At 42.2% G+C, this 26,298-nt stretch overlaps 1 protein-coding gene across 1 annotated transcript; it reads right to left on the reverse strand.

The window, feature by feature from the left end:
* Nucleotides 1-14,666: 14,666 nt before the first annotated feature.
* On the reverse strand, nt 14,667-16,072 carry Asb12 (ankyrin repeat and SOCS box containing 12). Its single transcript, XM_013034298.1, has 2 exons — nt 15,213-16,072; nt 14,667-14,802 (listed from the first exon to the last, which is right to left on the reverse strand). The coding sequence occupies exons 1-2, from the start codon at nt 16,036-16,038 to the stop codon at nt 14,669-14,671; spliced, it is 960 nt and encodes a 319-aa protein (XP_012889752.1). The 5' UTR covers nt 16,039-16,072; the 3' UTR covers nt 14,667-14,668.
* Between the last annotated feature and the right edge of the window lie 10,226 nt (nt 16,073-26,298).

Raw genomic sequence — 26,298 nt, forward strand, 5'->3', positions numbered from 1 at the left:
GCGGCATTCTGCAAATCCCCCTTCCTGAAAACTGTAGATAGAATAAAATCTTGTCTGGGCCCTAACACTGAGGATAGAGTGAAGAAGGCCTGTCAGATCAGCCTTGCCCTCTCCCTCTGGGTCTTGATGTTGAGGGGGAGGGGGACAGCTACTGAATCGGCCTGAAGACTTGAAGGGCCATTTGTGGCGGCCAAGGCCAGGTGAGCTGAGGTAACAAAGAATCCAGTTCTACCACTAGCTCAAGAATGTCCAGAATCCAATCCGAGAATTGTGAATGTTTAAAAGGGGAGAGGATGGATTAAAGTCGTGGAGAGGTGCGGGGGGGGGGGTAGGGGGAGGAAGGGATTACCAAACAATGTAAACTGTTTTTTTTTTCATTGCCTTAAGAGTATTCTCTGCTGCTCCACTAAGTCCTGTCAGCTTTGAAAAGATCCAGCTATGGAACTGGTAAAAAGAGGACAACTGCCTCTGCTGGTATTGAGCACAGAAACTGACATGGCTGCTGAGGCTGAGCTCTGCCCAGTTTAAGACTTCCTATGACACATCGAGCAATCCATTTTCCTCTCTGGACAAGTCTATCATTTCATCTCCACAAACAGAATCCAAGTTCTATCAGTTTAGCCCCATTCTTTTTTCAATATTGCATTATACTCCAAACATCTCTAGATATCTCAAAAAAATTCAGCACTGAACATCAGATTCATCCTAGTTCTGAATATAAATATTCATGTCTTTAATCATAGCTATTCAGGAAGCTGAGGTTCAAGGATAGTGGCTCTAAGCCAGCTGGGGCAAGAAAGCCTCTAAGACCCTTATGGCTGGAACTAGAGTGACGTAAGCCAAGAGCAAAGACACAAACGGCACATAGTCTCCCTGATATGTGGATATTAAATCCAAAACGTAAGTAGATATGACAAAATTAACAAGACTTAAGAAACAAAGGACTTCCACGCATCTGGTCGAATCAATACTAAATAACCGCACGCTGCTGATCACATATATGGTATATATTTGCACGCTAGAGGGTAACTAGGAGGAGAACACAAAACTAGAGGGAATCAGGAAAAAACATACAACAGTGGGACCCATCAGCTGCACTGGATATTGATCAAAATGAACCAAGTAACTCAATGGCAGCAATGGGAGGGAGGGAACAAGTGGGAAAGAGGGAACAGCTGATGCTATACAAAACAAAAGAAATGTACATATCACCCATTGTGGAAGAAAAACTGTATTGTCAAACCTCATAGAACTCATAAATTTTATAGACCACGATAGTCAATTTGCCCCATGAAAGAATGTGTTTGTGACTTTAACTAAGAATCACTATCCCACAATACTGTGAAATTTGTGAAATTATGTAATCACTTAATCACAATAAAGAAAAAACAAAGACTCTTATAGCCAATTAATCGCCCAAAAGCCAAAAGTGGAACTGTGGCACAAGTGGCAGAATACTAGGACTTGAGCACAAAAGCCAAGGGACAACACCCAGATCCTCCCTGAGTTCAAGCCCAAGTACTGGCAATAAATAAATAAATAAACTGGGCACTGGTGACTCACATCTGTAATCCTAGCTACTGAGGAGGCTGACATGTGACAATTGTATCTCGAAGCCAGGTAGGCAGGAAAGTCTGTGAGATCCTTATTTCCAATTAAGCAGAAAAAGCTAGAAGTAGAGATCTGGCTCAAGTGGTAGAGTTTGGGTCTTGATCAGTAAAAACTAAGCAAGAATGAAAGGTCCTGAGTTCAAGCCTCAGTACCATTACAAAAATAAACAGCTAGATAAATAATTAGATAGCCTTGTTTTGTTGCAATTTTCCCATCTGAATAACCGGATTGTAATGTTTCTCTGGAGCTATACTTATCTACTCTGCAATGTCCTTATTCATATGTTAGATCTGATCTAGAAGCATCTTTTCCTAGTACCTCCTTCATAGATTTCCCTGCTGCCTGTGCCCTTGATCACTTACTGCCCATTCATATTTCCTCCCAGAACCTTCTGCCTCTCTGTTAGAGTATGATTATAATTTGGAAAAGATGGATTTCAAATATGAAGTCAGTCTCAGCTGTAGAAACAGAGAGAGAGAGAGAGAGAGAGAAAGTGTACAAAGTAGTCAGGTCTTGAAGGAGCTCTGGCCACTGTTATGTTGCTCCTATCATTACAGCTAGTACTCCATGACTTTGGTTCAGCTACTCACTTTCTGCCATGCCTGTCGGCTTTGGGAATGCTTTACCTTGGGCTGAGCACAAATGAACAAGGCTTCAGGAAAATAAAAGTATTTGAAATGCTTAAAGAAATTTCCTAATTGGACCCATTAATGTGAGTCAGTGTGCTAGGTAACTGTGGTAGGTAATAGTGTGGTAGTAACTGTAACCACTCTTTACAATAAAAATTATATGTTAAAAAAAGACCTTCTCTGGTGGCTCATTCCTGTAATCCTAGCTACTCAGGAAGCTGAGATTTGAGGATTGAGGTTCAAAGCCAGCCCAGGCAGGAAAGATTATGAGACTCTTATCTCCAATGAGCTACTCAGAAAAAGCCAGAAGTGGGAAAGTTCAAGTGGTAGATGCTAGCCTTGAGCACAAAGAGGCTCAGAAGCAGTGCCCAGACTCTGAGTTCAAGCCCCAGGACTAGCAAAGGATGAAAGGAAGGAAGGAAGGAAGGAAGGAAGGAAGGAAGGAAGGAAGGAAGGAAGGAAGGAAGGAAGGAAGGGAAGGGGGAGAGAGAGGAGAAAGGGGGAGAGGAGGAAAAAGAGAAAGAAAGAAAGAAAGAAGAAAAGGCAAAGAAAGAAAAGTGGAGGTTATCTCATGTGGTAGGGTGTCATTTTTGAAGAGTAAGAGCAAAAGGCCCTGAGTTCAATCTTTATTACTAGTACAGAAACATACACACACACACACAGACACACACACACACCTTCACTACCTGGATGTGTTAAGGCTCAACTAGCTAACTTCATTCTGCCTATGGAAGCAATACAGAGCAGCTGCTTTGCACCAAACTAGCTGGGCTGGGCTACCAGATCTACCCCCTTTGGAACAGTGTGATCTGGACAAGTTAATTCACCATGCAAGTATCAACATTAATCTTCTACAAAATAAAGATTGTAATAGTAGCCCATGTCCCATATCATGAAGTTTTGGTAAGAATAAGTGAATGATTCATGTGAAATGGCAAAAGCCTGGTACATACAAAGCTCTTAGGAATATAAATTGGTGTTATAGTTGTGGTAACTGTTACTGTTATTTTTTCATATTATCATTATTATTCTTCTAGTCTTCAAAGTTACAAAACTGCTAGATTTAATTTTATATATTTATTTATTATGTTAACTTTTGTATTCTTTTAAAATTATCTTTAGTTGTACAAAGAAATGACTTTTAAATAAAATCACACGAGCCTGTTGTTCATTCTACACAGATTTCTTTTGATTTTACAAAGCCTGATTTTTCCAGAGTAGAGCCTCTTGTTCATCTTTACACCCTCAGTCTCCACAAGAGAGTTTACTACAAACTTAATGCTAAGTATATTATGTTTGCTAAACACAGTCAAATGAGACATGTTCTGGCTTAATAATCAAACTTAGGTGCCAGCGTTCTCCAGTGAAGTATGATGTTGTCAATCACTGAGGGGCCCCTCTGTGCCACATTCCTTGTTAAATGCCACATTCATCATGCAGGATGGTGAACTAGGCACAGCTTGTGCCAGTCTAGTATAGTAGAAAAGGGACACAATTCACTAAGCCAATACCCTGCACTTTCCAAGTTGAGCACAAAACTGCCAGATGATGTTGAATATAGGAACTGAATTAAAAAAACCTAATGATTCTTTTTGAAACATTCAGAGTTTTTTCGTATCAGTAATCTTACCTTCAGGACTGAGAGTATAGTTCAATGGGAAAGCACTTGCCTAGAATGTACTGGGCCCTGAATTTCCATCCCTGGAAGCACAAAAACAAGTAAATGGAAAAAATAAATAAAGATGGTAAATTTGAGTCATATATGGTAGCATAGATCTATAATCCCAACACTTGAAAGTCTCAGGCAGGAGGATCATGAATTTGAGGTCAGTCTAGGCTACATAGTGAAACCTGTCTCAAAAAAGCAAAAGAGCCAGGTGCTGGTGGCTCATAGCTATAATCTTAGCTACTCAAGAGGTTGAGGATCATGGTTCAAAGCTAGTCTCAGCAAGAATGCCCATGAGAATCTTATCTACAATTAACCAATAAAAAAGCCAGACATGGAAGCTATGCCTCAAGTGGTAAATCAACAGTCTTAAGCAAAAAAGCCAAGTGGGAGCACAAAGCCCTGAATTCAAGCCCCAGGACTGGCACACAAATAAGAACAAAATTGGCTGGGAATGTGGCTTAGTAGTAGAGTGCTTGCCTAGCATGTATGAAGCCCTGGGTTCGATTTCTCAGTACTACTATGGCTCAAGCAGTAGAGTTCTAGCCTTGAGCAAAAGAAGCTCAGGGACAGTGCCCAGGCTCTGAGTTCAAACCCCAGGACTGGCACCACAAAATAAAAAAACAAAAAAATACAAAATTCCATCTTAAGGCCTTTGCCCTTGCCATTTTGCTCTGCATAAGGTATTTGCTCTCTGCATATGGGCATGGCTTGTGCTTCACTTTCTTCAGGTGTATGTTGAAGTGTCACTACTAAGGAAACCTACTCTGGATACTTGATACATAAATTAGTAAGCAGTTCCCATTCCTACTCTCTTCACTTTCCCATCCCTTAATTGATGTTTGACTCTTATCCATGGTATTTACCACCTCCTGACATATCATGAGTTATTGTTTATTTTTATTGTCATTTTTATGATTTTATTGTAAAAATGGTGTACAGAGGGAGGGGCTACTGTAACATGAGTAAGGTAATGAGTACATTTCCTATAGAGCATTGTTACCTCCTCCTTTGTTTATCCCCTTCCATCCCTTTCCTCCCCACCTCCCCAATTCCTCCCTACCCCCCAAGTTGTAAAGTTTGTTTTCAACAAGACACTATGTTGTCATTTTTTTCTCCTTTTTTAGCAATACTAGAATTTAAACTCTGAGCTTGTGCCATCTGAGCCGTATTCTCTACCCTTTCTGCTTTTCTTATTTTTTTAATTTAATTTAATTTTATTGTAAAAGTGATGGACACAGGGGTCACAGTTACAAAAGGAAGGTAATGAATACATTTTTAAGTATTACCCACTCCCTTGTTTTCTCTCTCTTTTCCGCCTCCTTAAGTCCCCTCCTGTAAAGTTCATTTCCAACATAGTGTCGGTTCACCTTTTGTCCTTTGTCTCACCATTCTGTTATTCCCCTTCCCTTCCCTTCCCCAAATCAAATAAAAGTACATATAAGACACAGGGTACCAAAATCAAAAACAGTGACAACTGTTTTTGGAAAACAAAATGAAAGAAAAAATAAATAACTTCACACAGTACATTAACAACAACAACAACAAAAACCCTCATTTCCATATTTTGGAGTTCATTTTGATTAGCATCATTTTATTCAGTCATATGTACATAGCTTTTTTTAAATTTTTGTTTTTTTTTGTCGGTTCTGGGGCTTGAGCTCTGGACCTGGGCGCTGTCCCTCAGCTCTTCAGCTCAAGGCTAGCGCTCTGCCACTTGAGCCACAGTGCCACTTCCAGCTTTCTCTACTTATGTGGTGCTGAGGAATTGAACCCAGGTCCTCATGCATGTAAGGCAAGCATGCTACCACTGAGCCACCTTCCCTGCCCTGTACTATTGAGCTATGATGATACTCTGCTAGGACTATCCTAGACATATACTAATTATTACAAATGAGGGAAACCATGGAGCCTATGTTTCTTTGGGTCTGGCTTAATTCATTTAATATGATTTTTTTCAGTCTTTTCATTTCCTTACAAATGGGACAGTATCATTCTTTCTGATGGAAGCATAAAATTCCTTTGTGTTTATATACCACATTTTCTTGATCCATTCATCTACTGAGGGGCATCTGGGTTGGTTCCCCTTTTTGCTTTTCTTATTTTTTGATTAGGGTCTCAAGTTTATACCTGACCTGACCTAGACCACTATCCTCCTATTTATATTTCCTTGGTAGATGAGATGACCACTCTATCCAGCTTTTATTGTTTGTGATGGGATATCAAAGGCTTTTTTACTCAGGCTGGCCTGGAACTGTAATATTCCCTAAGTCTACCTTCTGAATAGCTAAAAATTACAGCCATGAACCACCACACTTGGCTTTTTCCCCCATTGTTTTCATTGTCTGTTTTCCATCACAATAATGGAAAGCTAAAATTAAGGCTAACAGACCTTGAACAAAGATCTGTAAAGTGTGCATTATGGCAGATGGTGATAAATGTGATGGAGAATGGGGAAGCAGCATAGGGAATACTAGGACTATGAGGTAGCTGTCACCCAAGAAGGTGATATGCAAGACCTGGAGGAACTAAGGGAACAAACCATGGGACATCCGGGAGAAGTGTTCAAGCAAAAGGAATAGGAAGTACAAAGCCTCTGAGAGGGAAACACACTGGAATATTAACAGAAATGACAAACAGCCAGTGCAGCTGGAACAGAGGGAGGGAGGGAGGGAGAATGTGGTGGGAGAGGAGGTCATAGAGGGCATGGGGGACAGGTGGTGTACGGCTTTGTGAGTCATTGTAAATACTCTGGATTCTGCAGGATTTAGTGCAGAGTGAGGAGTCTCTTTATCTTAGTGAAATGTTTAGGTTGCCTTAGCAGCAAGAGAAGAAGCAGGAAGGCCAGACAGGAAGCTCTGCAATGATGCTCATGAGAGGTGATGGTGGCTCACAACAAGGTGGGAGGCAGTAAGATGACAAGAAGATTTTGATCCTGGATGTGTTCACAAAATTGAACTGGCTAGACTTTGTGATGGCATGTTAGATGAAGGGTGTGAGAAAAGAGAGGAGGAGTCTTGAAAGGGAAGGAATGTCAAGGTAAGACTAGAACCAGGAGAGCTGGCTCTCCCAGAAGCCAAGGGAGGCACTTGAGCTTTATTAAGAATACAACTGTTGCCAGGTTCACACCTATAATCCTAGCTACTCAGGAGGCTGAGATCTGAGGTTATTGGTTCAAAGCCAGCCCGGGCAGGAAAGTCTATGAATAGACTCTTTTCTCCAGTTAATCACCAGAAAACCAGAAGTGGCACTGTGGCTCAATGGTAGAGCGCTAGCCTTAAGCTGAAGAGCTGAGGGACAGCACCCAGGCCCAGAGTTCAAGCCCCACGACCAACCAAAAAAAAAGGAAAAGAATACAGTTGCCATACAAAATAATATTTATCTAAATTAACTCCATGAAATAAAAAACAAGGTTTTTTTTTCCTTTGTTGCTGATTTTCTTTTCTTTTTGTTCTGTTTGTTCATTTATATGTCTTTGGGAGTGTAAGGGGAGGCACAGAAATGGAAGGACAAAGGGTGGACAAATGCAGTAATGGGACTCACTGGACACTATGTTGAATATGAACCATACAATTTGTGGGTGGGGATGAGAGGGAAAATCTAGTAGAGAAAGAGAGGGAAGGTCTGACATTGTACAAAAGCTAATGTACACTTTACCTGACTTGTGTAACTGTAACTCCTCTATATATTGTCTTCATAATAACAATAACAACTAATTAAAAATAATAGAATTGCAAACTGGGTGCTGGTGGCTCATGCCTATAATCCTATCTACTCAGAAGCTAAGATCTGAGGATGGTAGTTCAAAGGTAGCTGGGCAGATAAATCTGAGAGACTCATCTCAAATTAACCAACAAAAAGCCAGAAGAAGAGGTGTGGCTTAAGTGGTAGAGCACCAGACTTAAGTAAAAACCCTGGCGGAGAAGGCCCAGGGCCTGAGTTTAAGCCCCAGTACCAACACACCTACACAGAACACAATTGCTAAGAGTACTATTAGATATTATCCAGAGGTCCAGCAAGACAAAAGTAGAAAACACACTATTATATATGGATCTAGCAATTTCTGGTGATGTAGTAGGACTAGGTATACACCAACTAGACTCTGGTGGTAGAATGTCAAGAGAATATTCTCTGATGAAAGGGAGAATGCATGTTGCCTCTTTGTTCCAGAAGTTTCATGCAAAAAGGTGATAGAAAGAGACTTGCAGTTCAGGTTTGTTTTTATAACATGGAAGGATGTGAGTTTGTTTATATGCTGACAGGAAAATAGCAATCAAGTAGAAGACACAGGAGACAATAATTGATGGGTAAGAGGGTATGGGTGGAGGTAGGGAATGGAATCCAAAATACCTGCATATGAGTTAGCCTTGGAGGGGAAGAGGAACACAAAAAGAGGGAATGGCAGTGGATCCTATAAAGTTTGTTGTAGTAAATTGAAGGTGCCGGGGCTGGGAAGGTGGCTCAGTGGTAGAGCACTAGCCTTGCATGCATGAGGCCCTGGGTTCGATTCCTCAGCACCACTTAAGAAAAAAAGCCAGAAGTGGCGCTGTGGTGTCTCAACTGGTAGAGCACTCACCTTGAGCTGAAGAGCTGACCCGACCCCCCCCAAAAAAAAAGAAAATTGAAGGTGCCATTTTAATGACCTCTGCCTGCTCTAGGAGATGAGAGTCAAAGACCCCCAGTTGGATTGAGTACCAGTGGCTCACATCTATAATTCTAGCTACTCAGGAAGCTGAGAGCTAAGGATTGCAGTTCAAAGCCAGCCTGAGCAGGAAAAATCTGTAAGACTCTTATTGTCAAGTAAACAGAAAAAAGCCAGAAGTGGAGGTGTGGCTTAAATGGTAGAGTGCCAGCCTTGAACAAAAAAAGCTAAGGGAGAGGGCTCAGGCCCTGAAATCAAGCACTAGTATCAGCATACACACAAAAATAATGATCCCTAATTGTCAGGGAGAAGAAAAGCAGGAGTTGTTGTGTGGTCCAAAGAAACCTGTTAACATGGAATAAAGTTTAAAATATTTACTACACTTGATAAAGGTCTATTTACCATTTCTTTGTGGTAAAAATTTCAAACTCCTATCTGCTATGTTTCTGAAATGGACAGTACATTATTGTTATTTACAGACATCCTATTGGGAAACAGCATACTAGCATATCTTGTTTCTATGTAACTGGAATTCAGTGCACACTGATGAATACTCCCTGTCCCTTCATTTCCTACTGTCTCCTTGTCATACTCACCATTCCCTCAACTCCTGTAATATCTGGGTTTGGGGCCATGAGTTACTGGTGTTTGAACACAGCAAAGGAGAACACAAGGAAAAGCAGAGCACCAACCTTGAGGGCAAGAACTCAGCAAGAGCCTAAAACTCTGATTTCAAGTCCTAGTACTGGAGTGTGCACACATGTGCACACACACCACACTCACATGCACACACACACACACACACACTCTGTCTCTCTCTCTCTCTCTCTCTCTCACACACACACACACACACACACTCAGAGTAGAACACTGGGTGCTTATGGCTCAAATCTGTAAGTCTAGCTACTCAGGAGGCTGAGATTTGAAGATCACGGTTTGAAGCCAGACCATGGTAGAAGGATAGTGCCCAGGCCCTGATCAAGCTCTAAATCTAAGTCCCAGTACTAGTGCGCATGTGCTCACATGTGTGTGCATGCACACACACACACACACACACACACACACACACACAGCCGGGGCTTACTGAATCCTAGGTAGGGAAAGGGTTATATCTACTCTTACCATAAATCTATCCCCTTACCTCAGCCCCTTCAGATTATCCCCAGTGGTTGGGGCTGCCATTTAGATCTGTTTGAGAAAGCAAGAAAGGAAAGCAAAGGAAGGGGTGACATTGTCTAAAATGAAATGTACTTTCTACCTGACTCGTATAACTGTAATCCTCTGTTCGTCACCTTTATAATAACAATAAAAAATTAAAAAGAAAGCAAGAAAGAAGGGAGGGAGGGAAGGAAGAAAGGAAGGAAGGAAGGAAGGAGGGAAGGAAGGAAGGAAAGAAAGAAAGAAATAATTTTACCTACCTGAAAAAGTTGTGCTAAAAAGTAAATGAAATGATGGAGGTGCAACAATCATTCTATGCCCATAAGAGAATAGGTATTGATGCCAGATTTTTCCTGGGAATCGGGAAATATGCTCTCAGAATTCTCAGTCAGCCATTCCTATGACTATGCATGTCCCATTCTATGGGGGAAAATTTTTCAGTTTCAAACACCAGGATGTTCTCAACCTTCTCCAGTGTAGTTCCCAACTTACTGATGTTCAAATACACCAAACAAGCCAACTGAACTAAGTTCTCAAACTGCCCTGTCTTGTTGTTGTTGTTATTGTTGCTCATGGGGCCTGAACTCTGGGCCTGGGCACTGTCTCTCAGCTCTTCAGCTCAAGGCTAGCACTCTACCACTTGAGCCACAGTGCCACTTCTGGCTTTTTCTGCTTATGGGATGCTGAGGAATTGAACCCAAGGCGTCATGCATGCAAAGCAAGCAGTCTACCTTTCCAGCAGCCACCTTCCCAGCAGCCTGTCCTGTCTTTTTCTATATCTATGCTTTACTCACTGAGTTTCTTCCATTAGCACCACATCCATTCACACTGATAAATACTTTCCACCATTCAAAGCCAGATCAAGTATCACTTCTATCAGGCTTTCAATCAATTTAGCAGTAAAAAGGATGCTTCTGATTTTTTTAATCCTTTGGGTCATTTTGCACATTGAGTCTAGTCTTTAGGGACCATCTATCTGAATAAAGTGAATGAATTTTCCATTTCAAAAAAAGTAGGGGCTGGGAAGGTGGCTCAGTGGTAGACTGCTTGCCTTGCTGGAATGAGGCCCTGGGTTTGGTTCCTCAGCACCACATAAGCAAAAAAAGCTGGAAGTAGCATTGTGGCTGAAGTGGTAGAGTGCTAGCATTGAGCCGAAGAGCTGAGGGATAGCACCCAGGCCCAGAGTTCAGGCCCCACAATAGACAAAAAAAGGACATGGGCTGGGAATATGGCTTAGTGGTAGAGTGCCTGCTTAGCATGCATGAAGCCCTGGGTTCGATTCCTCAGCACCACATAAACCGAAAAAGCCAGAAGTTGAGCTATGGCTCAAGTGGTAGAGTTCTAGCTTTGAGTAATAAAGCTCAGAGGCAGTGCCCAGGTTCTGAGTGCAAGCCCCAGCACTGGTAAAAAAAAAAAAAAGTATAGGGGCTGGGAAGGTGGCTCAGTGGTAGAGCGCTTGCCTTGCATGCATGAGGCCCTGGGTTCAATTCCTCAGCACCACATAAGCAAAAAGAAAAAAGCCAGAAGTGGTGCTAGGGTTCAAGTGGTAGAGCACTAGCCTTGAGCTGAAGAGCTGAGGGACAGTGCCCAGGCCCAGAATTCAGGCCCCATGACTGGACCCCCCCCAAAAAAAGTATAGACTTATCAGTGGTATATGCAAAGTGATGTCAAGACCCAGATTTGTGGTATTTCCAGGGAGGAAGAAAGGGAGGTGTGTTAGTCCACTTGTGTTACTATAACAAAATGCCTCAGACTACTTAAATTATCAACAACAGGGATTTATTGCTCATAGTTCTGGAAGTTAGCAAGTCCAATATCAAGGCACCTGCAGATTCTGTGTCCGGTGAGAGTCAATTCATAAATGGTGCTTCCTACATGAACTTCTATAGCAAAAGGGGGAAAGGGGAGCTCATTGGAGCCTCATTTAAATATAGGTACTGATCTGACTCATAATGGCTGACATTTTCATGGCTTAATCACTTCCCAAAGGTCACACTTCTTTTTTTATTGTTGATGTACAGTTACATAAGCCAGGTGCATTTCTTTTTGGACAATGTCACCTCATTCCCAACTCTCTCCCAGTTTCTCCCTCCAATTCCTACCCACAACAGGTCTAGTGAGTACCTCTGCTAGCAAGGTCTCATTTTTCAATATATCATCATATTGAGGATTGGGTTCCAACATATGCATTTTGGAAGACACTAAAGTTCAGACCATAGCAGGAGGAAAGGTGAGGAAAAAAGGATGGGGAAAATAAAGTCAGGAATAGACAAAAAGAGAAAAGAAGGGATCAAAGGAGCCTGAGACAGTTAAGACACAGCCTTCTGAAAAGCTGGTGGCTGGAGCTGGGGGTTGGGGAGAATGGGCTAGGGAGATTAGACTCTCACTTGGGGTCAGTGTCAACAAATGTCAAAAGATCTGGAGGCAGGGACAATTTCACTCCAGGAACAGTAGCGTTCCTTCTACTTCTTCATGTGGCCTAGGGAAAGTCAGAATTTGAGATAATTACAAATCCTGATTCCATTGCCTGGATGGAAATGATTAGGCCCGTGAAAGAAGAAGAACTAAGGCACTAGGTGTGTGTGTGTGTGTGTGTGTGTGTGTGAGAGAGAGAGAGAGAGAGAGAGAGAGAGAGAGAGAGAGAGAGAGAGAACACCTGGATCTTGAACAAAGAGCCTGAGTGCTATCTCTGAACTTTATGTGGTCAAGGCTAGTGCTCTACTGCTTGAGTCACAGCTCCTCTTTCAGCTTTTTGGTGGTTAATTGGAGATAAGAGTCTCATAGACTTTCTTCAATGGGCTTGCTTTGAACCATGATCCTCAGATCTCAGCCTCCTAGTTACCCAGCCACCAACACCAGGCTTGGCACCAGGTTTTGAGGTTTTATGTGCCTACTAGCAACATAAGCAACTGGATAAAAACAGCTGGGAATAGTCTGGAAAGCTAGACTACTGAAAGTGTGATGCATCGAACAAGATCTTGCTTCCCTCATATAGAAAATAGGGCTGTTTTAGCCCTTTCTCTTGGCCCAAAATTTGAACACTCCTATAACGTCCTTAGATGTAAATCCTTTGTGATTTCTAGAGAGTCAATATGCTTTCATGACTCAGAAAATCTGTGCCCCACATGCCACAGGGGAGGCTGATCCCCATTTAAAGTATGTACCTAGGAGCTTGTAGCAAATAGGGCTACTGAACTTGACTCCAAATGCCTGAAGGCCTTGACTATGGGAATAGTGATCAGGGGCATGGGTGGGGTTCTGGAAAATCCACACTTCTGGAGCCCAGATTGATAAAAAGGTAGAGGAGAGCTCAGGATGCCTACTTAGAAGCCATTTGTGCTTCTGTTCTTCAGCTGTCATGGTCCTTGGAGATAGGCAGTTGCCCTGCCCTCCAAAGTGCTAAAGAATGAAAATCTGGAAGTTGAGTGGGAGAGTATGGGTGAGTGGGCAGGAGCAATATGAAGATATCCAGTTTTCTTGACTTCCTAAAGTCTCTAAGGCACTAGTAGCTAGGGAGAATGGGGAGTATAAAGAAGAGAGACAAAGCAATTTAAGGCCCCATCCCTTTCCTCATGATAGGAGAGCATGATATAAGGGACTGTGAAGGCAGCTCTCAGGAAGAGTTCTAAGTATCTACAGTGCTTTCTGATATAGATTATTTGGGCTTACTTCCTCTACTCCTTCTCATGTCCCTTTCCCCAGCCACAGTTGTACAGAGAAAAACCAAAAAGGTCTTGTAGAAGGATAAAGATTTAGCAAAATGAAGCTGCCTAGATTTAGGGGAACATCTGAGTCCAGGGCCTATTTGCTTCCTTCCTTATCTCTAGTCCTTATCACAGGGGTTGGAGGTGGGGGGCTGACCCCTGGTGTGCTGTACTCAAGTAGGCTATCTTCTGGTTTGGTTCAACCAATAAGAGGTATTAATCCAAGGAAAGGAAAAATAGAAAAAGCCAAGTACTTACCCTCTACCTTCTCTGCACCAACAGTGGCTCTAAGTTCCAGCTCCTGGCTCAGGTCATACCACTTTGTCCCATTATTCCTCCATTCTTTGTCTCCCCCTGCTCAGCTGTATTACAGGGAGGTTGACTTCTGAAGACTTTGTTTCTCACAATATAATATTAGCTGATTTCCAGTTCCCCCAAAGAGACAGACATGAGAGAAAAATTAGAGATCAGGATTGAGGAAATGAGGGCATTTTTTCTTCTGCTTTGGACTGCATATTTTATGTGACAGTTTTGCTCTCATGGACAGACAGGCTTGTGATCCCAATTTCCAACAAGTGATCCTTGTTTCTGTACTCTAAAATACTTCCTTTCTCACAATGCTAGCTAGAGATCATGTTTGTTTCCTTCTGTCTCTGATCTTTAGGTTATCAATTTGTCTTGCTTGTATTCTCATAGGCTGAGAATTTATTTTCAGCATTAAATTTCTTGTCACAAATATTTGCTTGTTTATTTTCCTAGTGGATCTTGACTACAAACTGAACTTGCAGGAATGCATTCCATAACTTAAAGTGAGTGAATGGAAAGTTCATCAACCATCTAACTTCAAGTAGTGAAATACAGGGGGGGGATAGCCTTTGGAAACACACGTTGTAGTACCAGGTTCATGGGTTGGCAAGTTGATACTAATCTTACACTCAGTTGGGTTCTTCAGGACCTCGTCTTAGAGACAAGTGTGGTGAAGAGATTTAGCCACTGGCTTACTTTTCTCTTTTGTTTCCCTGTGTTGTCACATGCCAGACCAATACCATCCCTTCCTATAGCTGACTTGCCCCAGTGACTCTCTTTCTCCCACATACACAAACAGCAGACACCACAGACTGATTTTGTTGAGGATTTTTATTGTGGAAGACAACATAAGAGAGCCACTCAAGTTGAATGGATGGAGCAATACAACCCTTTAGCTATCTGGGTCTCCAGGTGGGTTTTTTGTTGTTGTTGAGGCCCCATGGAGTTCTGATTATGGAAGGTGTTTAAGGTAGTTAATCAACACAGGAGGAATATCCAGCTTGTCGATGGCTTGTGGCTGGCTGTTCTTGCTCACAGCTCTGCGGATAACTAAACGAGCCTGGGAGAGGAGTGACCGTGGAGTAGCTGCATCAATGAGAAACAGGTAATAAGGAACAATTCTCAATGTAATTATCCAGGCTGAGCCTACAGACACTCAGCCCTGGTTTCTACTGCCCTAATGTCCTCTCCCGTTCTAAGAAATATCTCCTACCCCACCTCTAATGCATGCTGCTGCTGGTGATACACAAGGCCTTGAGCTTCAGAGGAGGACCAAAAATCAAGAGCTTCCTCTCTCCCTTCCTTCCTTCCTCCCTCCTTCCCCCATCTTAGTGACTCTTGCATTAATGTGGAATCTGTAATTCCTCCCCACTGGGACCCCAGGAGAAAGAAGATAGAGTTTTCTCCAGTTCAACACAGAGGAATGGTTTGGATGATTTGGGGGTCTGAGACCTACAAACTAGGAGACCTATTGAAGTAGCCTGCTCACCACTCACCTCGGGCCTGAAGCAGCAATGCAACCCCTTTATCATCTTGCAAGGTCAGGTCCGGAGGGAGAGATGGAAGATAGATGTTAGCACCAAAATCGATTAACAGCTGGATGTACTCTGGCTCACAATTATGGTGGATACAAATTTCGAGGAGGGTACGGGGCCGTGGAACACGAGCCAACAGTCCCTGGTCAGTGCAGTTGTAATCAGGATCTGCCCCATAGAGCAAAAGCAGGCGGAAACAGTCGAGGTGCCCATAGACTGCAGCCAAATAGAGGGGGCCAGAACATGAAGCTACATTTGATGCCCACAGTGGTAGTTTAGCCTTGACATTGGCCTCTGCACCATGGCCTAGAAGCTCTTGCAGAATGGCAACAGCACCATCACGAGCAGCAGCAAGCACAGGAGAACAGTTGTTGTAGATGCTCCCACCAGGACAGGCTCCTGCTTCTAAAAGCACACGCACACACTCCAGATGGCCATGACTGACGGCGGTAAAGAGTGGTGTCTGTGCCTTGACATCCAAGCTGTCAACATCAGCGCCATGTGCCAGGAGGACTCGCAAGCAGCTTGAGTGGCCATAAGAAGCTGCCAAGCGCAAGGGGGTCCCAGGTACACCCCAGCCACTCCTGCTGTTGATGAAACGTTTGTAACGTTCCTGGTGTAGAAGCTGGTCCAAGGTATAGGAGTCATTGTCATATACTGCTTGATTAAGAGCTTGTTTCTCTCCCATGTTGGTGTCCTCCTCCTCTTTTTCAGGCTGCAGGAGGGAGAAGATCTTGGTGATGTCCATGAGGTTCATCTTGGCTGATTGGAACAGAACTATTTTCATTATGAGGAGGAGGACATGCTAGATCTGTGGGTGACAAAAGATGGGGACTAAGGGTCCCTATGAACACCTAGAATGCCAGCCTCCACTTGAGCCTCTTGCCTGTTGCCCTTCAACACTAATTCATGGGTCTTCTCCTCATCCTCACTCACACTGTCATATTTCAAGCATTATGAATTGTGGTCAAAACATGTCAGGCCACATCACAGCTTGTTGCTTATGTAAGAGGCAACTTAAAACTTTTTCTTTTCTTTTGTTGAGAAATGCTGAGTTTCTACTTGGGGGCCCATAAATTAACCGGGAGAAGGATAAAAACTAGACATCTCAGATTTCTCCATTTTGTATCTATGTTCTTTGTTCTGAACCATTCTCTCCTGCAGTCACTTTACAGCTATCTTGGAATCCAGGAAGGGCTAGACCATCTGACCACTGTCAACAGCTATCATTGTCCCACCTGAGTCAATAAACTGTCAGACCACCTGACACCACATCTAAACCTGACTTGGGACTGTTTTAACTATACATACATTTGTTACCTCTGTCCTCTGATTGTCCCTATTTAATCTGAAGCTAATGGCTGTGTACCTGCAGATGGCTGAAGATATGCTGAAGTGCTGTCTTCCCATGGCTTCCATGTAATAAATGTCCTTTTGCTGCCTTTTATCAAAGCTCTTTGATGGCATATAGTGGGTAGTCACAGGACCTGACATGTGAGACTCTTGGAGTTTGGATCTGGGGTCTAAAAACCCAGTTTGAGCTTTGGTGAGTCAGCCAGAAGAAAATGCACTCTTTAGGTGCTAGCCACTCTCAGCTAGTCAATCCTGAACAAAGAGGAAAGATGGAATTGGTTCCCTGAAGCTGTTAGAATCCCTTTTATTCGAGGGATGTTTCCTTTTCTTTCCACTTTGGCCAGCATTGACTGCTTTTTACCACCATTTGGTGAGATGCAGAAATGAATAAATTTGGAGGCCTTTTGAGTTGAATCACTGGCAAGTTCTCTCCAGTAGCGCACAACGACCTTGCTTTCTTGTGGTTTGAATAGGCCATTTGTTTTAGACAAGAAAAAAATTGAAATCTTGTGATTTGTTGTCTTGTTCCTCTCTTGTCAGATCACTTTTGGGCTATTTGAGGCTTAGGCCATTTATTTCTAGACAGGGAAATTTGAAACTCTGCAGGACCAAATAGTAGAGACAAGGTATAAGGATATAGTTGCTTGGGAGATCTCTGTTGTAATTTGCTTAAGAATGAAAAGTGCTAAATCTATCTTGCCCCCTAGGGAAAATTCTACCTCACTGTTCCACAAAATGGGAAAAAGAAAAAACCCAAACTGCCAGGTGTGGGTGGCTCACACCTGTAATGCTACCTACTCAGAAGGCTGAGATCTGAGGATTTCAGTTCAAAGCCAGCCTCAGCAGACATATCTAAGAGACTAATTTCAAATTAACCACTAAAAAGATGAAAGTGGGAAGTGTGGCTCAAGTGGCAGAATACCAGCTTTGATTGAAAAAGCTAAGCAAGAGATGTAGGCCCTGAGTTCAAGCCAAATACAAGTAAAAATAAACAATAGCAACAGCACAAAAACCAAGCAATAAGTTGGGGGCTGGGAAGGTGGCTCAGTGGTAGAGTGCTTGCCTTGCATGCATGAGGCCCTGGGTTCGATTCCTCAGAACCACATAAGCAGAAAAACCTAGAAGTGGCACTGTGGCTCAAGTGGTAGAGCACTAGTCTTGAGCTGAAACGCTGAAGGAGAGTGCCCAGACCCAGAGTTCAGGCCCCACAACTGACAGAAAAAAAAAAAGATAAGTTCTCTAATACTGACCTCTGAATTAATATTTGTGTGTATTATTTTTGTGTATATCTATTGTCTGTGTCTATGATGATTGGGTTGATGGAGGAAAAAAATTTAATAGCAGCAGCAACAACAGTCTTATTTAGAAATCCATTCTTGTTTTGGCTACCAAGATAAAAACCTCACAAAGTGAACAATGTTAGGCACAACTCAGTTGGTTCCTGGAATTCCTAGAAATAACTGACTGACATATTTATAGTCACTACAATGAATTTTTGCATTTCCTTGAGCTTGTTAGCACTTAAACCTAATGCCTAATATAAAATTGTTGTTTTTCACATATATGTATGTGTGTATGTATATTAATATCTTTAGGATGATTCTTAACTGAAAAATTAATGTAAGGAACTATTTTATATTTTTTTCTTTCTCTTATTCTTTCTCTGTCTCTCTCTTCCATATCACTTGTAATAAAACTTGTTTTCCAACGTTCTTATTTCAACTAGCTCTAACTAAAATAACTCAGGCTCAGATTTAGGGTGGGGGAAGGTCATTTCAAACTTGAGGCTTAAACTCAAAGCAGGCTGCCTAATTTGGAGCTTGCAAAAGAGCTGAACAAGTAATCTTGATCTGTTTCATTCTGTCCTCAGTGTGATACAATCTCTCTTTTACAGTATGAGTTTATCAATAAATTTTAAATAAATAGGGTTTTTTTGTATAGAGAAATAGTTTAGGATTGCTTTCTATCTGTCTTCATTAACATATAACGCATAGTCAGATAGGATAGCTCATACCCATCATCTCAGCTATGGTGAAAAGCTTAACTAGAAGGATCAAGGTGAAGACCAGCTCCAGCAAAATGTGAGACCTTAGCTCAAAATTAATCAGAGAAAAGAGAGCTTAGAGGTTTGTCTCAACAGTAGAGTGCCAGCCCAGTAAGCACAATCCAGAGTTCAAACCTCAGCACTGCAAAACTCTATGCAAGGCTATGAACAGTTTCTTGTATTGAAAAATAAAATCAATTTTGTCTAAATTCAAATTTTTGTAAGTTAATTAAAACTGCACATTAAAAAAATCAGCAAGTGGTAGAGCACTAGCCTTGAACTGAAGAGCTGAGGGACAGCATCCAGGCCCAGAGTTCAAGCCCCACAACTGACAAAAAAAATCAGCAAGTAGGAAAGATATACAATAAGTTATTGGGAATATGTTTTTGGAGAAGGAAGTTAAAAGGAAAAGGAATGCTTGTGTGTGTCTTTGTCTGTGTCTTTGTGTTTCTGTGCATGTATATGCATGCTTGAATCCAGGCCTTGGCATTGTCCCTTAGCTTTACCAGTCAAAACTGGTGCTTGAGCAGACAACCCCCACTTCTGAAGGTATGATTTTAAATGAGGGGTTTTTGGAGAATGAGTTTTGACCTAAAGTGTTCATTCCAAAATGAGGGAAATAAAGAAACCAACAAACAGGCTAAGACAAATATCAGAAGGCTCAAAGGCAAGTTGTGCTATATGTATGAGGTCTAAAGTGAAAGATGTAATATATGAAAAGTGTGTGTGCAAAATTAGATCGGTTGGGGCCTGAGAATATGGCTTAGTGGTAGAATGCTTGCCTAGCATGCACGAAGCCCTAGGTTAGAGTGCTAGCTAAGCAAAAGAAGCTCAAGGAAGTGCCCAGGCTCTGAGTTTAAGCCCCAGGAATGGCAAAAAAATTAAATTGGTTGTAACTAAAATACCTAAAGAATTTTCTAAGGTCAAAACTAAAATCTAGGCTGGGAATGTGGCTTAGTGGTAGCATGTTTGCATAGCATGCATGAAGCACTGGATTTGATTCCTCAGTACCACATAAACAGAAAAGGCTGGAAATGGTGCTGTGGCTCAAGTGGTAGAGTGTTAGCCTTTAGAAAAAGAAGCTCAGAAACAGTATCCAGGCCCTGAGTTCAAGCCCCAGTACCGGCAAGAAAACAACAACCTAAAACCTAATTCTCTATCAGGTGTCTTAAAGATAGTGTTCTTATTTTTGTAATATTTGCAAAAATAGCTTAGAAAAAAGATCTATTTTGTCAAGATAATTGCTCTTTAGACATTTAAATATTTAGAAAACTAAGCATTAAATCAGAGTTCATTTATAACAAATGTCTATATGTACATATGGTATGTGTGTGTGTGTGTGTGTGTGTGTGTGTGCATTGGTACTGAGGCTGGCACTCTACTACTTGAGCCACAACTCCACTTTTTTTGGTGGCTAATTGACAATAAGAGTCTTTTGAATTTGTCTGCCCAGGCTGGCTTTGAACTGGGATCTTCAGATCTCAGCCTCTTGAGTAGCTATTATTACAAATGTGAGCCACTGACACCCAGCCCTTACTTACCTTAATCAAAATGTTTTTTGCTGGTTTAATTCGAAATAAGATTCTTGAGATTTGCCTACCTGGGTTGGCTTCAAATGTTGAGTCTCAAATTCCAGCCTCCTGAGTAGCTAGGATTATAGGCATGAGCCACTGATGCCTGCTGTATATGTATGTCTTTTTTTTGGTGTGCTGGTCCTGGGACTTGAAATCAGGGCCTGACACTTCCCTTGAATTCTTTTGCTCAAGGCTAGTGCTTTACCACTTGAGCCACAGCTCCACTTCTGGCTCTTGTGGCTAAGAGTCTCATGGACTTTTCTGCCTAGACTGGCTTCAAACCTTGATCCTCAGGTCTTAGCCCCCTGAGAAGTTGGGATTATAAGCATGAAACACCGGGGCCCAGCTGTTGTCCAAAATTTTAATCATGGCTATTCAAACTTTTTGTCATTGCATTTGGGTCCTTCTCTGGACCATTTGCAATCAATCTCATGTAAAATGACTCCAGAAAATACTTAACTGTCAAACAACTTAGCAGATTTTTTAATGGCAGACAAGACTAAACTTAATAAAAACAGGTAGCTGGGCACTGGTGGTTCATGCCTATAATCATAGCTACTCAGGAGGTTGAGATCTGAGGATCATGGTTCAAAGCCAGCCTGGGCAGGAAAGTCTACAAGATTCCAATCTCCAATTAACAACCAAAAATCCAGAAATGGAAACAAATAGCATTTCCCGATTAAATGAAGAAGTGGTATTGCAAGGAATCCACTTCAAGGAAAATGAAGAAACAGATATCAGGAAACAGTTGATGTTTTCAGAGCCAGTTCTCACTGGTGACAATTAGTTTCTTCCCCAAGACCACTTCAAGACAAGGTGACCCTTTGATTGCCAACACCTCCTCAACCCACTGCTTTCTATCCTTCTGATGGAAGCCTTACCCATCCTCTCTTGTCAATCCACCTTGGAGTCTTGACACAATCCTCAACTCTTCTCATTCCACAATCCCCAGGCCCTATGAAAACACTCACGACGCAATGGCTGACTCAATCCCAAACCCAAACCTTACCAATTCTGTTCCTAGTTTTCTTTAGTGTGTGGACATCAGGGTGAGTTGGTAGGTTTCTCAGAGTTTGAACCTCTCTTATTCATCCATATCCTGCAGCTGAAATCCCAAGACCTTCACCCACTTTTTATTCACTCTTCCTCCCCACCCCTCTTTGTTACCCGGATGCCTCAGGTACTCTTCTCTTGAAAGAAAGTTATGAGGTGGATGAATGAAGTCACTCTCAATGTTAGGCCTCCCTCTACCTGCCACCAACACCTCCATATGTGATCTTATTATTTTTTGTTGTATTACTCATACAATAGGAATATAAGTTTGGAAATGAGGCAGGCCTATAATTATAAGTCAGTACCCCTAACTTATAGCAAGTGATCTTGAGCAAGTAACCCCTTCTTAGTGCCTCAGTTTCTCCCTTCTTAGAAATGATAGTTCATGCTTCACAAGGCTGTTATAAAAAAGAACACTAGCCTGATGCTAAATCTCCAAGAGCAAGCTTCTTTTCTCTACATGCCCCCTCCTCTCTCTCAACTATCTATACTTCGTATGTAGATGGCTTCTATTGCTACAGCTCCATACTTAATGTCCTATAACTTCAAAGCTGGAATAGACCTTGTGGATAATTTAATTTCTTTGATTACAGATGGAGAAACCAAGGCTTGGATGAGAGCCAGGACTTTCCTAAGGTCACAAGGCTGTTACTGTGAGTTCTGTATGGTCTTGTGCTCTTCCTTAGCCTTTTCTGCTCAAGGTTTGCATTCTTCTACTTAAGCCATACCTCCGCTTTTCAATCTAATGGACTTTTCTGCGCTAGCTGGCTTTGAATGGTGGTCCTCAGATTCTCACCCTCTCACTTGGCTTGAGTAAAGAAGCTCAAAGTTGGCATTCTACTTCTTGAGCCAAACCTCCACTTCTGACTTTTGACTGATTAATTGGAGATAAGAATATCATAGACTTTTCTGCTCATGCTGGCTTTGACCACATTCCTTAGATCTCATGCTAGGATTGCAGACATAAGCCACCAATGCCTGGCTTGAGTTATGTTATCAAGAACCCAGAACTCACATATTTTTGTGCTTTTCAAAGTTATTCTTTTTAAGTTTTTTTTTGAGACAGGGTCTCACTCCATAACCTAGGCTGGCCTTAAACTCACAATCCTCTTACCTTAGCTTTCCAAGTACTTGGATTACAGTTATGTACCACCACACTTGGTTCAAATCTACTTCATGTAATGGGATAGAGGATATTAACCCCATTTTATGGATGGTAGGCTAGAGGATATAAGATTTTGAGAGGTATGCCACATCAAGGTAACACCAGAGGCAGGAACAGAATTTAGGTTTTTCCACTTCCTATCCAACATGAAACAGAAAACACACACCCTTCTCCCTGCTTCAAGTAGAGTTATAGGGCAGCTTCCAGGATCCTCACTTCTCAGAGTCAAACCAAATTCCAGGGACTTTAGTAATGGTGAATCTTATCTCTGACAGTAGGGACTTCTTTTTTTGCCATTTTTTATCTGGGGACTTGAGTTTGGAGAGCTGAAGAAAACAAGGAGCAGTGGAGGAAATTGCTGAAGCCCTCATCTAGGTCATACCATGAGCCCAGAGTGAAGCCCATGTAATGAGTCTTCAGATTGAGATGAAGCTATGGATTCTGGGGCTTTGCTACTCAGGTGAACTGTGTACCCATTAGACAGTGACAAGAAAATCCAGTGTCACTATTTCCTAACCTGAATGGCTATAGTTTATTCATCAAAGAGTAAGTGTGTGGTGGGTGTCAGTGGCTCATGCCTGTAATCCTAGATCTAATTCCTTAGTAGCTAGGGTATCTGAAGATTGGAGTTCAAAGCCAGGCTGGACAGGAAAGTCTGTAAGACTTATCTCCAATTAACAACCAAAAAGCTGGAAGTCGAGCTGTGGCTCAAGTTGTAGAGTGCTAGCCTTGAGAAAAGAAAGCTAAGGGACAGTGCCCAGGTTCTGAGTTAAGGCCTACTACTGGCACTTATGCACACACACACACACACACAGACAGACACACACACACACACACAGAGAGTTAGTGTGAACTTGCTGTAGACAAAAAGCCTCTGATTTCCAAAGTGCACGGTTGTGTGTGTGCATATGTGTGCCAGTCCTGGAGCTTGAACTCAGGGCTTGGGCATTGTCTTGCAGCTTTTTTGCTCAAAGCCAGCACTCTACCACTTAAGCCACAGCTCCACTTATGACTTTTTAATACTGGTTAATTGGAGATAAGTGTCTCATGGATTTTACTGCCCAGGCTGGCTTTGAATGGTCTTCCTCAGATCTGATTCTTGAGTAGCTAGGAGTACAGGTGTGAACCACTGGTAGCCAATTCCAAAGTGCACAGTTTAAAAAAAAATGTTTTTCATGACCTTAACATAAGTGAGATCTATTCACCCCTTTCATTGTATTTTTAGTATATAAAATAAGAACTGAATGCCCTGCGTACAAGTACTTAAAAATGATTAAAAATATAAACAAATACATATGATTAAAGAAAACTAATTATATTAAAATACTTCTATCAAAACATTTTAAACAAAATGTTATAGTAATAGATGTTCTATATTGACATCTGAAATAACAAGCTCTATTGAAAATTTCTAATTGAGGATAGATTTAAATGAAACTTCGTCTCTGCTACCGTGTCATATGATATAAAATGTCTGTCATTTCTTCTGGTGACCAAGTTATGGGAACCAGTAAAACTGTGGCCATTTGTTGCCTGAATTTATCCTTGAAAGAAATGGTTAGTTTCAGTTAGAGATTAGAGGCTAGAAGACAAAAAGTAATTGTTTAACTCTTCCAAGTTTCTGAATCCTCCTTATTTTACCTAAAATCCTCCTGGAATCTTAGAGGCTAGGTTAAGAACTCCTCTAGGAGAATGGCAGATTTCTGTGAGACATAGAGTATTCAGGCATTAGGAGACTATTTTAAAAATCCCCATCTTCCTCCCATTCTGAGGAGCTTCGCAGTCAAGTCCACTCTGCTATCCCCCTCCCCATATACAGACACACAAACACTGCACAGATACACAAAGCCCAACCTTAGTCCTCCTTGGTGTATAATCTGCAAATGCCTCAAGAAGCAGTTCCAGTCAGGCAGTGTAATCCCCACTGTGAGAGGCAGAGACCGGAGGACTACCAGTTCAAGTCCAGCCTGGGGCTATTTAGCAAGTTTAAGGTCAGCCTAGCTAGAGCCTGTCTCAAAACAACAACCCTCCCCCCCACACACACAATTTTTAAAAAGCAGCAGAATAGATCTGGGTAGATCCCAGACTCTAGGCAAACACATTTTGGGATAGATGAAGCCAGAAGGTGGCTTGAGATCTTGTGATCTTTTCTGAAGCTTTTTCCCTTATCAACCTCCCAAATGCTCCAGGATCAGAGCAAATAGCAAGTCTTATTCCTCCCTGTCACATTGCTGGATCCTAGGCCCCTAATACTCACAAGACTTGCTGCAGCCAATGATGCTGTGTAGAACTGGGGTCCTTTTGCTGCACCTCTGCGAAGTACACTAGTGCCTGTTGATTCTTTCACCGAGAGCTCCTGCTGCCCCAGTCTGGAGCACGGTGGGTCCTCTGCTCCCAGTGTTAACCAGTGGAAAGGCTATAGGCGTCAGCCTCTAGGCTGGCTGGGTTCAGGGGCTAATTTTAGGCTACCCTCCCCCCCCCCCTCCAGACCGTGTTATCTTACCAGTGCCATTCTGAGAGTGATCCCAGTGAGAAGAGGGAGGCCGCCCATGGGGAACTCCTGGAAGGACCAACAGAATGACAGGTGTTTGGTGAAGCAAGGGCTCCTGCTCGTGTCCTTGCACACCCTGCCCCACTGCTGAAATGGGTGACAAGATGAGGTGCCCTAAGCTGCAGATGATCCCGCTCTTCTACCAAGGGGCTTGCAAAGGCTAGTGGTGCCCAGCATACCTACCTGGGAGCTGGTTCCTCTTTTCTCCTCTGAGTTTAATCTCATTGGATTTCGTTTGTCTTTTCTTTAGGGTGCAATATCACAGTGCCCTCCCTTGCTGTCCCCATTCCCTAGAGTGAGGGAGGAGTATGGAAAGAAGCCAACATACTGAAACACCTTCTCAGTGCTTCACGAAGTTTAGTGTTTCCTGAAGGTTTTTTGTTTGTTTGTTTGTTTTGGTTGTGCTGGTACTAGGCTTTGAACTCAGGGCCTTGCCTTCTCACTGAAGTTACTTGCTTATGGCTGGCTCTCTACCACCTGATCCTCACTTCCAGACCAAGAAAAATGACAAGAAACCTACACAAAGTCAAGAGGAGGACTTCTTTATATAAAGAGCCAGTTTATGTGGCTTTGAAATTTAGGTGGTATTTTGTTGTTGCTACCGTTGTTTTGATTTTTGTAAGCATAGTAATTGAACTCAGGTTCTCAAACTCCTCAATTTACTTGCTCATGGCTGTCACGTTACCATTTAAGCATCTCTTCCAGACCATGAAACTTGCCAGAAATTTGCACAAAGTCAAGAGGAGGACTACTTTGTGTCAGGAGGCAGCCTTTGAGGCTTTGATATTGGGGTATTTTCATCTTTTTTTTCTTTTTGTGCCAGGGTTAGATTTGAACTCAGGGCCTCAAACTCCTTCAACTTGCTTGCTCAGTGGGCGGTCTGTCACTTGAGCTACACCTCTAGCATTATCAGTGTTTTTAAAGCTTAAGAAGATTTCAGTTTTTTATAAAGAAACTTCCCAATCCACTCACTCACCAGTCTCAGCCTGAGGAAAATGCCCATCATCTGACTTTTTGCAGTCCTAAAGCAGCACCAGCATGTTAATGTGTCCAGGACTGGGAACTTTGTCAAGAGCTCAGCTCTTGAGTATCATTTTATCTCTTTGGTTGCCTGTAAGTGATAGAAGTGGCAAAGGAAAAAATTTTTAGAAACAGTCAGCTTCTATTTTAGGTGTCACACAAAAAGAATATGTGAACCAGCATCCTGCTGGCCTCTGGGTAAAAGGCCAGTTCGGCATTAGGTCTAGAACTCACACTATGATCTGATCATGTCTGAGAAACTGGAGAAACTATCCATAAGCTACCTA

This window comes from Dipodomys ordii, unplaced genomic scaffold (genome assembly GCF_000151885.1).
Source record: "Dipodomys ordii isolate 6190 unplaced genomic scaffold, Dord_2.0 Scaffold187, whole genome shotgun sequence".
NCBI lineage: Eukaryota > Metazoa > Chordata > Mammalia > Rodentia > Heteromyidae > Dipodomys > Dipodomys ordii.

What these genes read in the sequence shown, in the direction of transcription:
- Asb12 (XM_013034298.1), bottom strand. Translation starts at nt 16,038, where the DNA reads ATGAAAATAGTTCTGTTCCAATCAGCCAAGATGAACCTCATGGACATC. An exon ending in ATTGCTGCTTCAGGCCCGAG is followed by an intron (nt 14,803 to 15,212) that starts GTGAGTGGTGAG and finishes TCATTGATGCAG; the next exon opens with CTACTCCACGGTCACTCCTC.